General features: G+C 47.2%; 1 protein-coding gene across 6 annotated transcripts in view; it reads left to right on the top strand.

Annotated features, from left to right (window-relative positions):
* Positions 1-20,901, top strand: part of EML1 (EMAP like 1) — a 74,620-nt gene that overhangs the window by 13,941 nt on the left and 39,778 nt on the right. The window contains exon 1 of one of the 6 annotated variants that reach the window (XM_083166319.1): positions 9,602-10,105. The exons of the other annotated variants lie outside the window; for them this stretch is intronic. Within the exon in view, the coding sequence (XP_083022445.1) occupies positions 10,036-10,105 (70 nt within the window). The 5' untranslated portion in view covers positions 9,602-10,035. Of the gene's footprint in view, positions 1-9,601; positions 10,106-20,901 lie in introns of those variants that run through there. 6 annotated transcript variants of the gene reach the window in all.

Genomic DNA, 20,901 nt, shown 5'->3' with positions numbered 1-20,901 from the left:
TATATGGATTTGCGGGTGGATAGCGATCAGCGATCCAGTAATAATTAACTCACAGATATTTTTTCTGTCTGAGTGGTGGTTATCTGCTACAACTTTGCAGATCAGTGATCAGGACTGAATCAGCCCAAAGTTCTGTTCATCTGCGATTGTATGAGGACACATCTATATATAGAATGATAGTACACCAGTAAGTGCAATATAACATCCGCAGCCCTGAGATTATTATCATTCACGCTGCCTAATAAAGGTCACGCGAGAACATGACAGTAGGGTTATTGGATCTCTGCCAGCTACACCCAGGTGACAGGTGAGACCGATCTTCCACCATCTGTCACTTTAACTCAGAACGAGATCATCCGGTTACAGGAATAGAAGTAGACTGAGTTCTAAGCACTCGGCACAGATAAAAGATGCTTGTGATTAACATGTGACACATGAGCTGTGTGGATCGCGGTGTGGGATGACATCATTGCGCTGCTGTGCTGTACCACGTGTCTCATATGGTCCGTAGGCCCAGTTCTGGTCACAGGCCCTTGGAGGTCCGAGCCTCTGGCTCTGATCAGACTTGTGGGGTTGCGTCATCTCTCCGTGGTGAGAAGCCGGCACTCGTGTCAGTGAATCAGTCTATTTGTATGATTCTCCAGCTGATCTGACAGAGGGTATGACACATACGGGGTGCGGCCACACGAGGAGATCCGTGTATGAGGATGATATGATTCCCCACATGTTACGCTGCCAGCGGATCTGTGTCACATGGAAAACATTCCTAACTTGGTTACGGTTGATAGATCTATAGGGGAAATTTAGTAAGATGAGAGTTCTATTTCATATGGGATGTTGCTATGGGCAACCAATCAGAATCTAATTCTTATTTTTTTCAGCACCTTCTAGAAGATAATAGATAGTGCCTGACTGGTTGCCCATAGCAACATCCCATGTGAAATAGAACTCCCATCTTAGTAAATATTCCCCATAGTGTATGGATGTACAGTCAATAGGACTGCCCCAAAAGGTCAAAGGTCAAAAGGTTGACAGGGTCAAAAGGTCAACATGAAAAATGTTGACATGGTTAAATGTCGACAGTGTCAAAATGTCGACATGAAAAAAAAGTAGACATATGACAAGGTCGACATAAGTTTTTCATGATTTTTTTTAGACCGGCTTGTTCTTACTTCACCATCTATATCGGCGGGTGTTGAATATATGGTTGACAGTCATTAGGTCAACACCACTGTGTCGACATACTGAAAGGTCAACATGGAACTATGTTGACAGGTCATTAGGTCGACACAAGCATTAGGTTGACATGTACAAGGTCGACAGTGAAAAGGTCAATATGGGTTTTTTCACAGGTTTTTTTTCCACCCGAATGTCGACACAGTTGACATGGACACTGAAACATAGCACCGCGTCCCCTCGCATGGCTCTCTGGGCTTGCCATGCTTCGGGCACGGTGCCCGCTATGCTCGGCACACTATTTTATTCTCCCACCACACCATAGTGGATTGTAGGGCATGAAATACTGCCTGTCGGCACATGTCGGCTCAAAAAACAGTAAAAAAACCCTGTCGACCTTTTGACTGTCGACCTTCCCTATGTCAGCCTAATGCTTGTGTCGACCGAACGACCTGTCGACCTTGTCCCATGTCGATCTAGACCCATGTCAGACATCAGTATGTCGACCTAGTGGTGTCAACCTAATGACTGTCAACCAACTTGTGGTCGACCAATCGTCCGTATCCCCCATCGGCACAGAGGGAGTATATAATAGTGTGCCGTACGTAGCATGGCATGGAGCCCGAAGCATGGCGAGCAAAGCGAGACTTGCGTGGTTCTTGGTACACTAATTGGGGGTCCATGTCAACAGCTGACGCCATTGACACCCAAAAAACGTAAAAAAACTCATGTTGACCTTTTCGTGTGTCTACCCAGTGGTGCATTTATAATGTGCACACAGGGGCCCACACCGAGCAAACTGCACCCATTTATTAATACTCACTCCTGCGTCTAGCTTTTGACCCTGTTGACCTTTTGACCCTATTGACGGTTTCCTATGTTGACCGTTTCACCCTGTCGGCCTACTGATTGCCTATCTAATAATTCATTCACATTTAACGTTTGATTTCATTGACTAAGGGGCATATTTCTAAAATGGCGAAAATGTTTTACTGGCGATAGCATTGCCATCAAAGGCATTGCAGGAGGAAATCTATGTAACAACACAACAAGAATGGAGTCTAGCACTCATTAACAGAAGATGACAATGATAAGTACGTCATTGGAAGTAACGCAGGAGCGTTTCTCAGCTGCCGGGGCTATTTCATTTTTGTGGTTAATGAGCATACGCTATAAGAGGTACGGCAAGTGTAGACAATTTAGCCTCAGTCCTTTCACATTGGTACGCACAGATATACACCACATGGCTTGTAGTGGTATTTGCATAAAGTCGCCGATGGGCAACACCGGCAAACGAGGCAGCTAAGGGTGCGGCTGCTTCCACCACTGAATCTGGCCTATGGTCTCATCATGCAGTAACTGCCGCTGATTGATGCGCTAAGATGGCAACACTCCAAAAACTCATTAATGAAAGTGGGAGCGCAGTCATTTGAAACATCAGTATTGATTTTCAGTCCCTTTTCATGCTTTTTACTAAGGTTAAAACACATCAGCAAAATGCAATTTAAAAATAAATTGTGACTTTGGCTATAGGATAGATTTGTCAGAATATGGCAGCGTGCAGTGGGGAACTTATCATTTCCTAACTAAAAAGATCTGTTTTGGACACTGGAACAAACAGGTCACCATCTACAATGCTATCTTTAGCTTTAGTTGCACATTTATCATTATTATTATTTATTTATTAACAGTTTCTTATATAGCGCACACATATTCCGCAGCGCTTTACAGAGCATAGTTATAATCAAAAACACATAACGAATTACAGTACAAGACAGTTTAGGACAAGTACATGGTTAATATGGATAGTTGCATCAGGGGACAGGACACTGAAGCAATCATCAGGGTGGCAGAGGTTTATATATTCTAAGAAAGGCACAAGAGGAGAGAGGGCCCTGCCCGTGAGAGCTTACATTCTAAAAGGGAGGGTTAGACAGACAGGGTGACACAGAAGGTAAAGAAGTAAACAGTAGGTAAGGATAAGCGATGGTCAGGTTTTATGCAGGAGGGTGGGAAGATGACAGCTTAGTCTTTGATATTTTAAGTTTATCGTTTTTCACACTGTGCATATTCTGTGCATGGGAGTGGGGTAGTGCTGCAGCTTCACCTATCTGCCAATGATTAATGGTGCTGAGCTTTGGGAGACAAGGCACACTGACTGCACAAGTGTGCAGTGCATTACTGGGAGTTGACTAAGTCCCATGAGTCTTTGCACAAGAGGTCAGAGGCTGAGAGGACAATAGCAGCAGCGGTCTTGTCATGGGAGGGTTTTAATCAGAGGCAGCACTGAGCTTGTCAGGGCTCCTAGAGAGGGACAAACACAGGCTTTACATGTGGTAATATATAAAAAATATATATATAAAATGTATGTTTATATTATCCCCCCCCCCCCTGCAGTTACCCATTGACCAAGTTTATACTGCCATTACTCTGTGTTTTGACAGTGTAATATTCTCCCATGCAGTTTGCGCCCAGTAATGACAAGTGGAAGGGGTCTCCCCTGTCTAAAGTGACCCCGGGCCCCCCCGAAGGCTTAAACCGGCCCTGCTTGTAGGTAGAATTGCGTGCTAAAGATCACAGCCTTGGAAACACTGATATGGCGATGCTCCAAAAAAAAAAGTAATTAAAAAGGTGGTAATAGAGCAAAGTCTATGATATTGAGCGCCATCAGTGCCTTCTTATCCTTCTAGTTATTATTTGCAGGCACTGATGGTTGGAGGGGAAGTGTGATCCCTTACTAATGACTGGTGGTTAATGAAAGGGTGCGCTAATGTTCACACCAGTAACTTCTCTGAACTGTGTTATTGTAGGATAAGCTGAAGCTTCCGGCTTGCAAACGCCACAAAGCATTTCCATCTTCCAGTGTTAGCAGCCCTCAGGCAGTTCTCAGACTCTGCGACCAGCCCATGATACAGATAGAGCCCCTGCCCTCGTCTCGCTCTGCCCATTCCCTCCCATATTGTTTTACAGATCAGCGGCTTCTGTGTTTTATACTGAAAAGACCCCGTCTAGGGTTACTTGTCACAGAGGAGCCTAAACAGATCTGCTGATGGTTTGGTCTCATACATAGGGGGTCATTCTTGTTGACACATTTTGCAGCTTTGCCTGTCATCTGTGTGTGCCGCCCAAATGAACACCCCCCCGCGACTATCAATTAATTTTGCAAGCACACACAGTTCTAAGACACCTCTGGTGTCTTAGATTTGCGAGTGCCCTGTGCGGGAAGTGGGCGGGTAGCTGACATTCGCTGATGTCAGCTGCCTGCCCCCCGCACCCGCGTCATGGGCGAATTTCCATGGGGGCATCCAGCATTTTCATGGGAACACCCATGAAATGCTGTGCGTTCCCATGGGCGCAGCGACGCCCCGACGCCCCACTGCTAGGTGTGCACGGGACAGCGAATAAGCAATTTGTGGCACCCGCTGGCACCAAGCGGCTGCACATGCACATACATGTGTATGCACATATGGAGTCACAAACCATCGCCCCCCACGCAGGGGAGCGCATGGATTAGTATATCCCTCATAAGCCCGGACATTACTCTTCTCCAGGTCAAGTGTCCCTGCAGAAATGACCATCATATTCCAGGCCATGGATAATACATGTATTTACACATGTCCAACACAGCCCAGAGTGCTGTACAGCTACAGATTATGCCGCAATGATCTACATAAAATGGATAAAGTAATGGAATAAGTCATTTCTATCACAATTATGGCCTATTCCGCAGTGGGATTTCCATGCTTGAGCACAGGAGGTTACATCAAAGGGATGGATGCACTAATTATGGGTCTGATTCAGACCTGATTGCACTGCTGCTAATTTTCGGAGCCTAGCGATCAGGTATAAACTGCCCCACCAGAGTGAAATCCCGCTCCGCGTAAGTCTATGAATTGCTTAGCAGCAAATCTATATGCAAGCCGCTCAGCATTGATTGATTCCCCAGTGTATACAGTATGTGCGTAGCCCAGGACGTACTCAGCAGTATCAATAGAATCAGGCTGACCAGGGCCGAAGCTGACGTCACATGACTTCCCACAAACACCTGCTCTCGCCTGTCTATTCCCTAACACTCCCAGAAAACGGCCGGTCACCACACCCAAACGCCAGGCTTCCTGTCAATCAACATGCCAACTGACAGCGATCCAAAAAAGTGGCAAGATTCCATCACAAGACGGCCTCGCGCATGGGACCTACAGGCTGAATGCATGCGCAGTCTATCAATAATCGTCCGGCCTGCAGATTCGTAGCTGTGCAATCAGGGCTGAATCAGGCTCAATGTCACCATAAAGTACAATAAGAAACTTTTGGTTTGGGGAGCCGTGAAAAAGAGTTCTGATTCTCTAGAGTCACTGGGCTCAAATTCTTTTGTGAACCACTGGTTTAAGCGGAGGCTAGTGGAGACTGTGGTTGTGCATGGAAGAGCCTTCCTTCCATAGGTGGGGAACAGTCTTGAGAAAGTCTTGGAGGTGCAGGTGTGTTGGTAGTGGGGAAGTGAGACATCGGCCACTGGTGGAGTGGAGAGGGTGGAAAGAATTGGAGAGGAAGATGAGTTCAGAGGGTGGGACGGGGTGGGAAGTGCAGACATAGCTGAGGGCTTTGCAGTTGAGGGTGTTGAGTTGAACTGGAATCTGTAGGGTCTGGGGAACCAGAGTGGCAGAAGTGGAGCAGAGGAGAGCAGCATAGAGGATGAGATAAGAGAATGGTGCCATCGTCAAGGCAGGAGATAATGAGAAGGTGGATGAGCATTTAGGTGGGAAAAGATTAATCATTGCCATTTGTAATAGTTGATGCCTTGGGTTCAAATCTGTATTTGAGGAGAGATGAAGGGCGCCCGAGTGGTACACAGGTAGCTAACATGAGGAACAGAGGAAGTGTTGTCCATTGTGAGAGAGATTTGGGGAGGTTTGGAAACTGATGATACTGAAGATGATGAGAACTGTCTTAGATATGTTAAGTTTAGCTCCATCAATAAAGAAACAGCAGGAACCCAGCTGGACATATGAGAAGGTGGAAAGGATGGTTGTGTAGAGGATATATTGGGTAAATTCAGCAACAAGGTAGTACGGAAGACCGAAGAAGTTCAACAAGTGAGGTGTGCTGTGAGAAGTGTACATGGCCACAGAGCATTAGGAGAGGCTGTAAGGAAGCCCAATCACCCAATCATCCTCAAGCATCATCCTGCTCAATGCCCTACTGCCCGTATGAAGATAAGGCTGATATCAGGCCGCGCCCACCTCCTCTCACATAGCATCTCCCAGAAACGAGGAATAAAGATGAGGCAAGTATGAGTGTACGTTCACTTGCGTTTATCATTCTGGCAGATTTGTTTATGCTCGATGCCTTTGGATACAAGAACCGATAATCTCATGTCTTTGTGTTATACACAGTTATATCACACTGGATAGTGCAGTGTGTTGCCCTGTCTCAGGGCTATGGAAAGAATCAGTCCTGCTTGGATTTCTCTGAAAGCGGAGTTCTTTTACAGATCTGTCCGCCTCTGCCTTCTTCTTGGATCCCCCACTGTTCAAAAGAAACTCAACCCTTCCACTGCTGGTAACATGTAGGAGTTGAGTAGCTGAAGACTTTACAGGCACCAGTTTAACTGGGCGGCCCATTCATTGGGACTAAGGGCCTTATTCTAGTTCACTCTTTCTGACAAAATCCTTCTTAGATGGACAAAACCATGTGCACTGCAGGTGGGGCAGATGTAACTTGTGCAGAGAGAGTTAGATTTGGGTGGGGTTTTACTTCAAAGTGAGGTCTATATTGCAGTGTACAAATAAAGCAGTCAGTATTTACCCTGCACAGAAACAAAATAAGTCACCCAAATCTAATTCTCTCTGCACAATTTACATCTGCCCCCCTGCAGTGCACATGGTTTTGTCCATCTAAGACGGATTTCGTCAGAAAGAGTGAACTAGAATAAGGCCCTAAGTGGGGTATTTGTGAAAGCTTGGAGAGAGATAAAATTATGATAGACAAAATTCCAACCAATCAGCTCTTGACTGATGTTTGCCAAACACAGCCTGTAAAATATAATACCGCTTTCAGACCGCAAATGCTGGGTCACACCTGGGATTGGGACACGGGTACATCCCAGGAGCGACCCATCATTTGCTGCCTGAAAGCTCTGAGTCTGACATGGCTTATTGCTGGGTCGGTGACATCACACAGGGGCTGAGTGGTGGCATATCATTGGGTGGTGGGGAGAAGGCAGCTGACAGCGAGCGTTGCCTCCTCCATACTGTGAACGCTTGACCTGGGTTACCTGTTTACACTGCACCTAACCCAGGTCAGAGCCGTGTTCAACCCTGGTTGCGACTTGGTTAACTCGACCCGGGATGGTCCTTTCAGATCGCACCTCAACCCAGGTTGGTGATGTCACAGCCTGGCAATAACCCAAGTTCACAGTGTGGTCTGAAAGTGGTATAAGACAGAATCTGATTGGCTAGTACTTTATTTTTCACAATTTTATCTCAATCTGAGCTTTGACAAATCTCTTTGCTATATAGCGAAGTGCTTACATAATACCGTTAGCCCCCTGGCTGTACAAGCCACCTGCAAAGCATGCCGGGCAGCTTCTGAGCACCTGTTTAGACACTGCCTGGCTGTTTCCAACCCCGGCTTGCTGCTCTGCACAGTTTGCCGGTCAGAGGTCATGCTACGCAGGCCATGTCACTGCCTCCCGCCCACCTCTGGCCTCACCATCACCCCCGAGGTTGGGATAATTTGGTCTATAGTATGATGGTCGACAGTCATTAGGTCGACATGGGAAGAGGTCGACATGGTTCTAGGTCGACATGGTTCTAGGTCGAAAGGTCATTAGTTCGTTAGGTCGCTAGTTTGACAGGTCATTAGGTCGACAGTGAAAAGGTCAACATGGGTTTTTTCACTGTTTTTTTACTTGAATGTGAACACAGTCGACATGGACACAGTTTAAAGTGCACCGCATCCCCTTGCATCGCTCGCACTCGCAATGCGTCAGGCACGGTGCCTCGATACGCTCGGCACACTATTTTATTATTCGTGAGAACACCCTTGTCAACCTTTTGACTGTCGACCTAGACACTGTCGAACTAATGACCTGTCTATCTTTTCCTATGTCGACCTAGACCCATGTCGACCTTTTCCCATGTCGAACTAAGGGTGTCAAACTAATGACTGTCTACCATAATGCTGTAGACCAAATTACCGCATCCCCACCCCCGCACCCGGCTGTCTGCCCCCTTTTAAACGGCATTCCTGCCTCCTGCCCTACTCCCAGCTAGAGATGGCCATTGACTATCGATGATTCGAAATCATTGATGGGTCATGGCTGATGTCGAATACATTTGCCATCGATGGGGGAGAACCATATGGTTTCCCTCCATCAATGGAATAGCAAAGCAATGTTTTACTGTTTTTTTTCTTCAAAGTACCGGGACACCGAGCATAGCTCCGCCCCAGACACCCACGAAGCCCCACCCCCTGTGTTTTCATTGGCCCACAGGCCAGTTGCAGAATTGTCATCGATGGCCATCCCTACTTCCAGCCACACCATTCACCATGTCATATGTAAGTAAATGCACAGCCGCTTTGGATAATGATTAAGAATAATGATTATACAGTCAACACTGCACCAGCTGGGGGTGACAGAGGTGGCATATTACCCCACACAACCGCCCCCCAGGCGGGGTAAATGTTGCATTGCCATACCTCACATCCCCAATGCCCCCTTAATATGAGATGCATATACCTATAATGGGAATAATGGTTATACAGTCCGCATTGCCCCAGCTGAGGTGACAGGTAGTAGATCACCCCCCACACAACTGCCCCAGCCGGGGTAACTGTCATCCTGCCATATACCACACCCCCAGTGCCAAGATGCATGTACCTATAATGGGAATAATGGTTATATAGTCAGCATTGCCCCAGCTGAGGGTGTCACGCATACTTGCCTACTTTTGAAAACTAGTTTCATGGAGATTATAGTTGGTAGTATAATTTGGTACAGCGCCCCATTGTCATGCTCCACCCAAAGGGCGTGTCTAGTTCCATATATGGAGAGATTGTAAAAAGAGATTGTGAGCGTGGCACCTAGAAGCGTGGGTGTGTAATTTAAAATGACATATCCAAATGTAGATGAGCCCCAACGCAGTTAGTAAAGCTACTTTTTGGTAAAGTGCTGGGAAATGGTGCTGATGATTCAATGTAAATCCTCGCTTTCCTTCCCCCCCCCCCAAAAATGTAAGTGTAATGTGGGCTAGGTGACATGAGGGAGATTGGTAGACTAATGAGGGAGATTGCTGCTATTTTAGAGAGTCTCCTGCAGAATGCAGGAGGGGACGCAACTATGGTGTCACGTTGTGTATCACCCCACACAACTGCCCCAACCGGGGTAATATCCTCACCCTGCTATACACCACACCCCCAGCCACAGGCCAGCAGAGCCGGAGGGGTTAATGCGTCTGGCCGGCCCCATACCTCAGACGCCTGGAAGTGGGGGGCGGGGACGGAGGAACTTCCAAGTCCTCCTCATCCCCAAAATCCCGGAGCTGTCGCCGCCGCCGCCGTCATCGCTATCCTCTCCTCTCCCCGCCCGCAGCCCAGCACCTTCCCGCCGCTGTGAGGTCAGAGGACGGAGTACAGGAGCCAGGGCTGCTCTGTGCCCTGAGACCCCCATTGTGGATGTGGAGGCAGCGGCAGCCCCTCGCCGCCCGGCGGTTGTCATGGTAACCAGGGGCGGCAGCAGCAGGAGGAGGCCGGTGGCAGCAGCAGCAGCAGCTCCCAAGCTCCGGGCAGCAGGAGGCCAGTGAACCGGCCACAGGAGGAGGATCCGGGACGGCTGTGTGAGGGGGCTGGAGAGCAGCCGGGATGGAGGACGGGTTCCCAGGCTACAGCAGCAGCCTGTATGACACCACCTCCCTCTTCCAGTTCTGCAATGGTGAGTACAGGGCAGGGGGGCACTTGCCAAATCAGGGGGCAGCAGCGTGCATCCACAACCCACCCTGGTACTAGTTGCCAGTAGTTGGGGTTTTACAAGACCCTCCTTCCCTGCTGCAGCCTACTGGTAATTGTAGTTCCTCAAGATCTCTGTATAATTGTGACCCAGCTCCTACCATGCCAGGGTACTCGCTGTACCAAGCTGGATATGCCCGACCATTCATTTCTAGAGTGTGTGCCTGGATAAGCGAAGCATCAGCAGGTGCTACCGTGCCACAGCATGCACATACCAGGTGAAGTGACCAACCTGAGACATAGGGTAGAGGTGGAGGGCCCTGCTCGTCATAGCTTACACTGTAATCTAGGGGAGGTGTATGCTGCACTTCACTTCAGCAGTATGGAGATGTATCATGTGTTGGGCATCTGCCAGGAGTGTGTTGGTAAACCTTGGCACAGAGGAGACCAGGATCTCCTGGCACAGAACGCCGTCGTCTGGCAGCAGGTATTCTATATGTTGTAGCTGGGCATTTGCTCTCATGGATTTCTGTAGTGGATGTCAGGTCTGATTCAGACATAGAAACATAGAATATGATGGCATATAAGAACCATTTGACCCATCTAGTCTGCCCCTTATTTATCCTTCAGGTAATCTCAACCCTTGACATGAACCCTGAATTCACAATCTTATAGATTATGGAATGACTGCGCAGCGTACAGATCGCTACACGCATGGGCAAGCTCAACTAGCGCCACAAATAGCGAAAATATCTAATCGCAAATGGAAGTCACTATTTAGGGGCGGTTACCGCCTGTTTTATGGAAGTGTCGGAAAAAACGCAGACGTGACCGTGCGTTTTAAGGGAGGGTGTGTGGCGTCAGCGCCGGTCTCTCGCAAAGTTGTCTAAGAGTCAGGATTCCTCACATTTCCGCAGACTGGGAAATCGTTTGATGGTTCGGGAATTGTGTATAGATGTGCGACAGGATAGCGGTATTTTCACAACTCACTCGCAGACTTGCACAGGGCAGGGATTTTTTTTCTGTCTGGGCGGCAGCTTTCTAATCGCAGTCATCTGCAAATGTGCGTATGAGCGATCCAGTCGGAATCCGGCACTTGGGTCGCATACCGGCTCTATGCTTCTGTAATGGCATGCAGGTTCGAGGGTCCCGACAGCAATCCTATTAGTGCCGAAGGATGCGAGTTGCTGTTTGGATGCCGTTTAAATGCTGAAAACTGCACCTGAATTAAGCCAATTTTGCACCCTTCGCTGGGCTGACCTATGGAGGTGCGAGCACTTTTAATCAAATTCAGTCTCCTGTAAAGTGTGCCCAGTGCCATGATGATTCGCGAGTGCGAATCATCCGCACCGAATAGGATCGACCACCCATAATCTTTTACATTAGCGGTGTGTAGGTAGTAGAAGGGTGAAGTCATTTCAATACTAATTGGTTCCCACTTAAAGTGTGCAGTATGTAAAGTGTGTGTGTGTGTGTGTGTGTGTGTGTATAGATCTATCATAATTATGCATGTATCACTAATCAGTGTCGGGTGTGCCTCAGGTTTCAGCTCTGGAATGATTCAGTCCCATAAATGCGGCTGGTTAGACAAGCCTGTTAATGAATAATAGGAATGTTGTCTTCAGCATGGTTGCAATGAAAGTCTAAAGAAATGTTATGGGCACAAGGTGAGATGCCAGTGTTTGGGGGCGACTCATCAACTTATGAAATGTCAGTATGGAAAGAGATAATTTGTGCGGAGTTTGTATATTCTCCCCGTGTGGGTTTCCTCCGGGTACTCCGGTTTCCTCCCACAATCCAAAAATATACTGGTAGGTTAATTGGCTCCCAACAAAATTAACACTAAAATATCTGTGTGTATGTGGTCGGGAATGTAGATTGCAAACTCCATTGGGGCAGGGACTGATGTGAGTATTCAGATATTCTCTGTACAGCGCTGCGGAATATGTGTGCATTATATAAATAACTGGTGATAATAATTATGACATCATGTATCAGCACTGTAATACTATGGTTAGCATTGCTGATTCACCGTATGGAGGCTACGAGTTCAATGATGGCTGTATCTGTGTGGAGTCTGTATGTTATCCCAATTGTCTGACTTTTTTGTCTCACTCTGAAAGCATGCTGATTGGTCAGTTGTATGTTTAGGGCTGTAAGCGCCAATGGGGCATAGACTGATGTGAATGACAAATATTCTCTGTACCGCAGTGCATACAAATGCTGGTGCTGTGTACAGAAATGATAGTAATGCGCTTCTGATCCGACCCTACCACTAAGTGGTGCCCGACACAGCAATTCCTGTGTTACTCCATTCCTCCGCGCACAACCGCCAGCGCTGACATTACTGTTGTGGTGTTCCATTAGTTTGACGGGCTGGGAACTAGAATTATTATACTGTAGGCCATCTCTTTAGGGCAGCTGGTGTTCTTATTATCGTTTATTTATATGGCACCATAAGGGTTCCACAGCGCCTGACAATACATGGATGAGCAAATACGCATGTAATAATGTTCTATGGCATGCTATCAGTCTATGCTATGTTAGATTTCCCAGGTTTTGCCTGTTATACCACTTTTACACCAAAACTGCCAGGTCGAACCTGGATGCGACTCGGCAGTTGTTCCCTTTTACACCGCCATCCCCCGGAATTATGCCGGGTAGCGGACGCCGGTGAATTCGGGCCCAGAGCCGGCGCTCAGCGATTTACATCATCTCCAATCGCCGGGAAACCCACTGACCGTCACTCCTGCAACGCCGGCCAACAAGCTGGGGGCAAACCCAGCACCCAGGTAAGCTGCTGGGCTGCCCCCAGCCTCCGTCCATGAGGTGAAGGGATGCCGCACGCAGGCATCCATTCACCTCTGCTGCTGTCTGCATAGTACCGCAGACAGCAGCTGAGGCTGTACGCAGCCCCTGCAAAACCTCCGGACCGACCTCAGGGCGCTGCGGTCCGGAGGTTGGGGCTCCCTGATTGAAGGAAATGGGCCCCTGGGTCGGATGACCCAGGTTACCCATTTACACGGCCCCTGACTCCGGGGAAGCCCCGTGTCCAACCAGGAACACTTGCTGGGTCGGACACCAAGTAACAGGACCCGGGTTATTTTTTTGTTTGTTTTTACCCCTTTTATAACTATCCCCGGCCCAGACAATAATCCGGGTCTCAGCCCTGGTGTAAAAGGGGTATTATATATCATATGTTGCCTTTTAACTACAATTTTGTTGCCTTTAGTATATACAGCACAGAATTGCTGCTCTCAAGTAACATCTGCTAACTATTCCCAATCACCTGAGGCTGATGTTGTAGTAAAATATCCGTTTATCAGATCTGCACATAGAACCCATCCACGCGGGGCTTTAAATGAGCTATGTGTGAACGCCTGCTGCTCTCACATATTCGATGTTAAATGTATATAAATAGTAAGCCTGCAGGAAGCAAAAGCTTCGAAAGCTAGTCTGCTACCTTCTGTGTTTGTGCATGTGTGAGAAAGAGATGTAGTTTCACTCTCTGCCAGCAGATGGCAGTGTTTTGGAGACTCACAGACACATATATAGATGATAATATTTGGTTTATCCAACACGGGCGCGTTGCTGGAGAATCCGTCTGGGAGAGTTTATCCAGATACTTCCTGTGCATGTGTGCTGTGGAAAGGACCTCAGTGCCTCTGTCCCCGTTCCCTGGATCACGCCTGTGTTTCCCTGGGATGAGCTGGGTGTAGGGTGACTTCATATTGGCAAAAGGGGAAACCGCGTTAATTATTGCTGTCTGAGCTATAATGCGGCTATTGTAGACTGGAGAAAGACCTTTTCTCCAATCGGTTGCAACTAAGGTAAGCATAGAGGTGAATGATCTGCTGAGTGAACAGACCAGTTTTTTAACTCTTGCAGCGCCCTGTGATACAGCTGCAGGACTGAGCTGCCCTTTACTGCTGCATGTAGATCTACGGCTCTGGGGATAGGTTTAGCATCCCCACAATCATCTGTGATGACATCGAAATTCACCATCGCCCAGTGTGTACTATCGATATGTCTGTGAACGGTGTCGTTCATATATAGCGCGTCAGCTGTACAACACAGCCGATGCGCGATATATCGGCGCGTCATTCTTTGTGTACAGCTGCTGCAGGAACAGGCGATGATTGGTTTCTTAATCAAATGCGCCCGCCCAGTTTGGATGTCAGTCCCAACCGATTGGGCAGCGTGTGGAGAACAGGCTGCCCGATAAGCCTGTAGATATGTCAACTAGTGTGTACCCAGCTTAAAAGTCCAGGTTTTAAGGATATCCACTGTTGCTTACAGGTGGGCTAATCAAACTGAATAAGGTACTAAAATAAATCAGTTGTGTCCAATCATGAATATCCTAAAAACCTGTCATGTTGGGGTGTCTTGTGGACTGAAGGGCAGACTAATTCAGTGAAAAAGTGGACGGTGATAATGCAGCAGCCAATCGGCCCCCAACTATCACCTTTTAAACCCAGCCTGTAACCTGACAGGAGCCGATTGGCTGGTGCGCTGTTACCTTCCACTTTATCACTCCACCAGGCATAATACATCTGCCTCTGAGTTTCGGAATCTCTGGTGTAGGCCATCGTACAGGGCTTCATGATACAGAAGTCAATTAATGAATTAGTAATTACATTCTAACTGCTAACTTGATATGCTTTAGCGCGGCATCAACAACATTCTCTGTCCATGGAGGATGTTGCAAGCAAGAGCCCCTGCTTTTTGTCTGCTGGCATCACAAAGTATGTTTACACTTGGGGATTCTGGCACCCCGCCGGGTCCCGTCCGCTGCGATGAGGCTGTGTACACACAATGGTTTTTGGGATGGGTAATAAAGCAACCTCATAAACAATTGGACATACCTATTTGACCTTTCCTAGCCAGAACCAAGCAACATGCAACAACAAAAAAAGGTATCGGAGAACGGTCGGATGAGGTTCTTGTATGCTGTGCAATCTCTATGTAGTATTTTCTGGCTGCGGAATTTGAGAGTTTCTATTTACTTCCGGGCTTTGGAAACATAAGGGTGCTACACCAGGCCTTTGATGTTGGATTCTTGATGAGAACAGACGTCCACATGCATGATCTAGACAGGAAAAGGAATAAACTCCATACTTAAAAATGTAAAGCAGACAAAAGCTCCGATAAACTAAAAAATAGTCTGGCGTATGACATGTGGTATTAGGTGGATGGTGCTTATGTGCGGTTGAGTTTACGTTGCCTATGTGAGCGCCATAATTATATGTTCCTGTTGGCAGCTGCACAGGGCATTGTGTACAGAAGACCCAGGAATTGTGTTTCACTAGAGGATGGGTAGAAAATTAGGTGTCGGTAGAAGCAGGTATAGGATTTCTGGAGTAGAACATGATCCGGTGGGTGTGAGCAAGGTGGCTGTTTAATTGGAGTTCTTACTTGGCTATTAAGTCATGCAAGACCCATTGTTAGACGGAAATACATTCTAGACAAACCGGTTCTAGTACCTATTCGTTAAGGCGATTAGGTCCGTTATAAAGGCATAAATGGTACTTTCTAAGTAACGGACCCATTTGCCATTGCTGCCATGCCGCAACTACATAGCTGATGTTATTTATATAGTGCACACATAGTCCGCAGCGCTTTGCAGAGATACTGTATTTAAACACTTATGTCTCTCGACTGCCCCAGTGGAGCTTACAATCTATATTCCCTACAACATGTACTCACACACACACACACAGACATTCTAGGGGTATTAATTGTTGGGAGCCATGACCTCTCTGGGCTGTAGCATTTATTAGTGAATAAGCCCCTACGTGTTTTGTTTATAAAACAGCTTTCTATACTGTAATCAAACCGTTTTGTATTTTGGGTTGAAAAACATCTTAAGATGTTAAACTACAGGATGGAATTTTGGCATTTTATTGAGGAATATATTACTGCGGGTATCACAGACAGTATGAAACTGGTTCGCTGCACCAGCGTTGTGTAGATTGTGGGTACTTGTACTAAATCAAACAAATCATTTCCCGTGAAGCACAAGTATAAACATAAGACGTCCTGACTACATCTGGAGTGTTCCGGAAGTGTGCCTTCCACAATGGCGCCCTGAGGCCGTACAGACATTAATGTGTATTACAGCAGCACCGCTACGTCGGACCAGCGGAGGGCCACAGGCTGTCTTACATGCTTAGGGGGGTTTCACATGGTCCAGCTGACACCGGGCGGCGAAAACCCGCACAGCCAAAAGCCGTGACGTACACATTAGTTAATAATGGATAGGATTGTGTCCATTCACACGGGACGGTCACGGCCCGGCCGCCTAGTTGCAGCCGGATGTCACCACTGGAAAGGACGGCTATGGCCATCCCGATCATTGTAGACTTCTTGGCCCTGCGGGGTTTCGCCGCCCGGCGGCTGCTGGTGTGTGTGTGTGAAAGGGGACCTTACGTGCCCTGCTGAGGTGGTATATTACATGGAAACAGAACATACATTTTCACTGTTCTTTACATGTTTTGAGCTTTTCTGGATCATAATTGTACCTGTAGCGCTTGTTATCGTATCAGTAATAGGTCCTACCACATGCTGAAAATGTAACGGTGTGGCTCATAGGATACATCGTGGCTAGATCCGACATGGGCACAAGGTCGACATGAGTTCATGCTTTTTTGTGTGTCAAGGTAGACACCTGAGTATGCCGACCCCAAATAATGTAGCGCTGACCATTCGCTCGCTATCGGAGTTCACGTGGACGTTACGTTATGAAAAAGTCCAACAAAAATGTAAGAAAAATTGTGTGAAAATGCATGTCGACCTTTTCATGTGTTGACCACTGCCGCGTCCACTATTTGCTGGTGTCGACCTACTGACTGTGGACCTATCACCCGGTTCCCAATTTTAATATAAATGTTAGAATTTCACAGAGAGGACAAAGCCAATGGGAACCCGGTCGTTTTAGTGTTAATGTATTTGTTACGCCAGGGGAGCTCAGTAATGGTAAATGTGCGACTAAGCCCTTTTAGTATTCGGTCTGAAATGATCCACATTATCATGTGTTACTATGGATGTAGGTGAAGTCCTGCCGCTGACCACCACTCTACGGACCAGATTACTCCTTTTGTGCGCTAAAAGATGTCATCACAGAAAGTGAAAGCAATTTTTGCAGGGACACTGATCTGTTTCAAACTTGCTGGATATGGAGAGAGGGAGCTGTGAAGACAGAGATTGGGGGTAGGAGCAGATAGGGTGGGGTGGAGAGTTTTTGGGCTAAAAACTGTCACAGGTCAAAGTGAAAGTACATTGCAAAAGCCATCAGTTTGACAGGCTTTAATTAGTCATTTTATAAATATCTATCAGTCTCAAAAACACTTTAGAGGTACACGCTGTCCTGGTATTTGGGAGGTATAGTGTTTACTTGGGCCTTTGTTTTAAAATTATTATTATTTTTTTAGTTATTTTGCAGGATAAAACCCAAGGGGTGTGGTATGGGACTCCGACAGTCGGGATCCCGACTGGCCAGAGTCAGACAGCATGGCGAGCGCAAAAAAGCCCCTTGCGGGCACGGTGGCTCGCTACGCGAGCCACCTATTCTATTCTCCCTCTATTGGGGTCGTGGACCCCCACGAGGGAAAATAGCGGGTGGCCGTCGGGCACCCGGCTGTCAGCGTTTTGACAGTCGGGATCCCGACGTCGGGTAAATGATTGTCGGGATCCCGTCCGGCACCCAACCCAAGTCCTGCCAAGGAAATCTGGACTTGTAATCAGAAGTGATTTTCAATGAATGATCTGGCTTCCGCAGTAAAACGTTTTAGGAGTAATGGCCATTACGTTATTGACTGCGCGTATTGATTACATGAGTGGTTCCTTTTATCACTGATGAGCTCAGCGCAGGAGGAATCTCTCCGTCATTGAAGGGGTTATAATTTCCCAGCCGCCCACTGCAAATAGACTGTAGAGTCTGGCGTTGACCTCCGTCCTGCTATTGGTATTAGCAATCGTGGACTGCTGCCCTCTGATGAAACCTATGTGTTCTCCTGCCCGGTGTGACACGTAAGGCTTAATGCTGTGTAACACACTGCAGGTCTGCTGGCGATGCTTCTACGTGAGCTGCGCACGGCCCCTTATTCTAGCTGCGCAATACACGAGTCGTAAGAAATGCCAGGTAAAACGTGGCGAGTTCTTCTGGATTCCATACCAGTTGTGCGCTCTAGCAATAAGCTGCAAATGGCTTTTACCATTATTCATTACCCAGCCGTCGGAATCCTGACTGCTAAAAGCCTGACACACTGGCAGCGGCTACTCTCCCTCATGGAGGTCCACAACCCCCATAGAGGGAGAATAAAATAGGAGGGGAACATAGCGAACCACTGTGCCCGCAGCGTGGTGAGCGGGGAAGGGGCTTCCTTGTACTCACCCTGCAGTCGGGATTCCGCCATATGGGTAATGACTGTCGGAATCCCGACTGTCGGGGTGTTCTACCACCACACCCTCCTTACACACACTGAAAACATGGACCGTGCGCACCAAAGGCGTGGCTTTATGGTGAAGGGGTGTGGTCACATATTAGTACCAATTCATATTACACCACACAGTAGTGTCCGTTATTCACATTACTCCAGTCAGCGGTTTTCCTCTTGAAATCCATGGGAACCTGCTGATTGGCTAAGAGCAGTGACAGATGGCTCTCTCGGCCAGTCAGCAGCCGCCCATTGATTTAATGGAGAGTGACTGCTGTGCCTGGCATCTCCTCTGCTCTGTAGACTAGCTAGGTGACAGCGGTGCACCCACAGTGCAGATGGGCAGAAGGCAAGGCACCGCTGGCACACACTTTCAGCCTTGACCGCACGACACTCACAAGTCAGGGTGGCTATGTCTGATTACATTGCTACTACCCAGTTCACACCCCAAAACGGCCTATTTCACAGAAGAACAGATCTAGCCATGTTCTGTGTCACGAGCAGAGATCTGTGCCTCTCCCACCACCTGCCATATATGTAACTTGGTCAATATTAATCAACTAATTGAGGATCAGAGATGGACATAAAGTACAGAGAGGCGACAGGCTGCCCTAATACAATATTTATGGGAATGCAGTGTATTAATTAGAGTGGTGGGCTTCTTGCGGCAACCTTGACAACTCTTATCCCCCGCTTTTGTCCTGCTGTATGTGTCTATTATACGTTGAAACTTTTATTTTTTATTTTTAAAACTTAATAAAGTTGATTATATATGGCTGACTTTTAAGCCTCACTCACATATTTTCTCCAATCAATATACAAGTTGAGTATCCCTTATCTGGATATCCGTTTTCAAAATTATTCCGAAAACCATAATTTCCTGAATGTATTTTTGTTTACTAAAAGCCCTACTGGAGATATCTTAAAATGGCTCTACTGAGGACAGGATATTGGCTCTACCGAGGACAGGATATGTAACTGGCTCTACCGAGGACAGGATATGTAACTGGCACTACTGGGGATGTGATGTGTAACTGGCACTACTGAGGACAGGATATGTAACTGGCTCTACTGAGGACAGGATATGTAACTGGCTCTACTGAGGACAGGATTTGTAACTGGCACTACTGAGGACAGGATATGTAACTGGCACTACTGGGGACGTGATGTGTAACTGGCACTACTGGGGACGTGATGTGTAACTGGCACTACTGGGGACAGGATATGTAACTGGCACTACTGGGGACGTGATATGTATCTGGCACTACTGGGGGCATGATATGTAACTGGCACTCTTGGGGGCGTGATATGTAACTGGCACTCTTGGGGGCGTGATGTGTAACTGGCCACTAGTGGGGACGTGATGTGTAACTGGCCACTAGTGGGGACGTGATGTGTAACTGGCCACTAGTGGGGACGTGATGTGTAACTGGCCACTAGTGGGGACGTGATGTGTAACTGGCCACTAGTGGGGACGTGATGTGTAACTGGCCACTAGTGGGGACGTGATGTGTAACTGGCCACTAGTGGGGACGTGATGTGTAACTGGCCACTAGTGGGGACGTGATGTGTAACTGGCCACTAGTGGGGACGTGATGTGTAACTGGCCACTAGTGGGGACGTGATGTGTAACTGGCCACTAGTGGGGACGTGATGTGTAACTGGCCACTAGTGGGTGCATGGTATGTAACTAGCCACTAGTGGGGATGGGATGTGTAACTGGCATTTAATATATTCAAGAAAATGGTTACTTAGCATCACATTTAGGGGTAGATGTATGAAGCAGTGATAAGGGAGGAGAAGTGATACATTGCCTGATACTTTATCACCGGCCAATCAGCTCTTGACTTTTAAGTTACAGGCTGAGGAAGGAAGAGTTAGGAGCTAATTGGCCTGTGATAAAGTACCAGGCACTTTATCACTTCTCCCTTATCACTGCTTCATACATCTACCCCTGTGTGTCTGAGATATTACAAAACTTTGTTTTATGTTTTAAAACCTTGTTTCATGCACAAATAAAATATATTTGTGTACATTTCATGTGTTTTATACAACATTAAATGCATTTTGTGTTAACACATGGGTTCCGTCCTCAAGATACCTCATTGAAACATAAAAATATTCTGATATGCGGAATAATCCGTTATCCAAAAGGCTTCTTGTCCCGAGCATATTGGATACAGGATACTTAACCTGTACTGTTTTTCAATGGTATGAGCAAAAAATTGATGTTAAAGCACAATTTTTTTTTTTTTTTTTGGCACTTATTTTTTCAGTGCATGTGTGTGATTTGGTGGAAACCTTTATCATTTATTGTGTTATGATGAATGTTCCCTTATATTACCTT

Source organism: Crinia signifera, chromosome 12 (assembly GCF_055691185.1).
Source record: "Crinia signifera chromosome 12, ASM5569118v1, whole genome shotgun sequence".
Lineage (NCBI taxonomy): Eukaryota > Metazoa > Chordata > Amphibia > Anura > Myobatrachidae > Crinia > Crinia signifera.
This window is presented reverse-complemented; position numbering and strand designations above follow the sequence as displayed.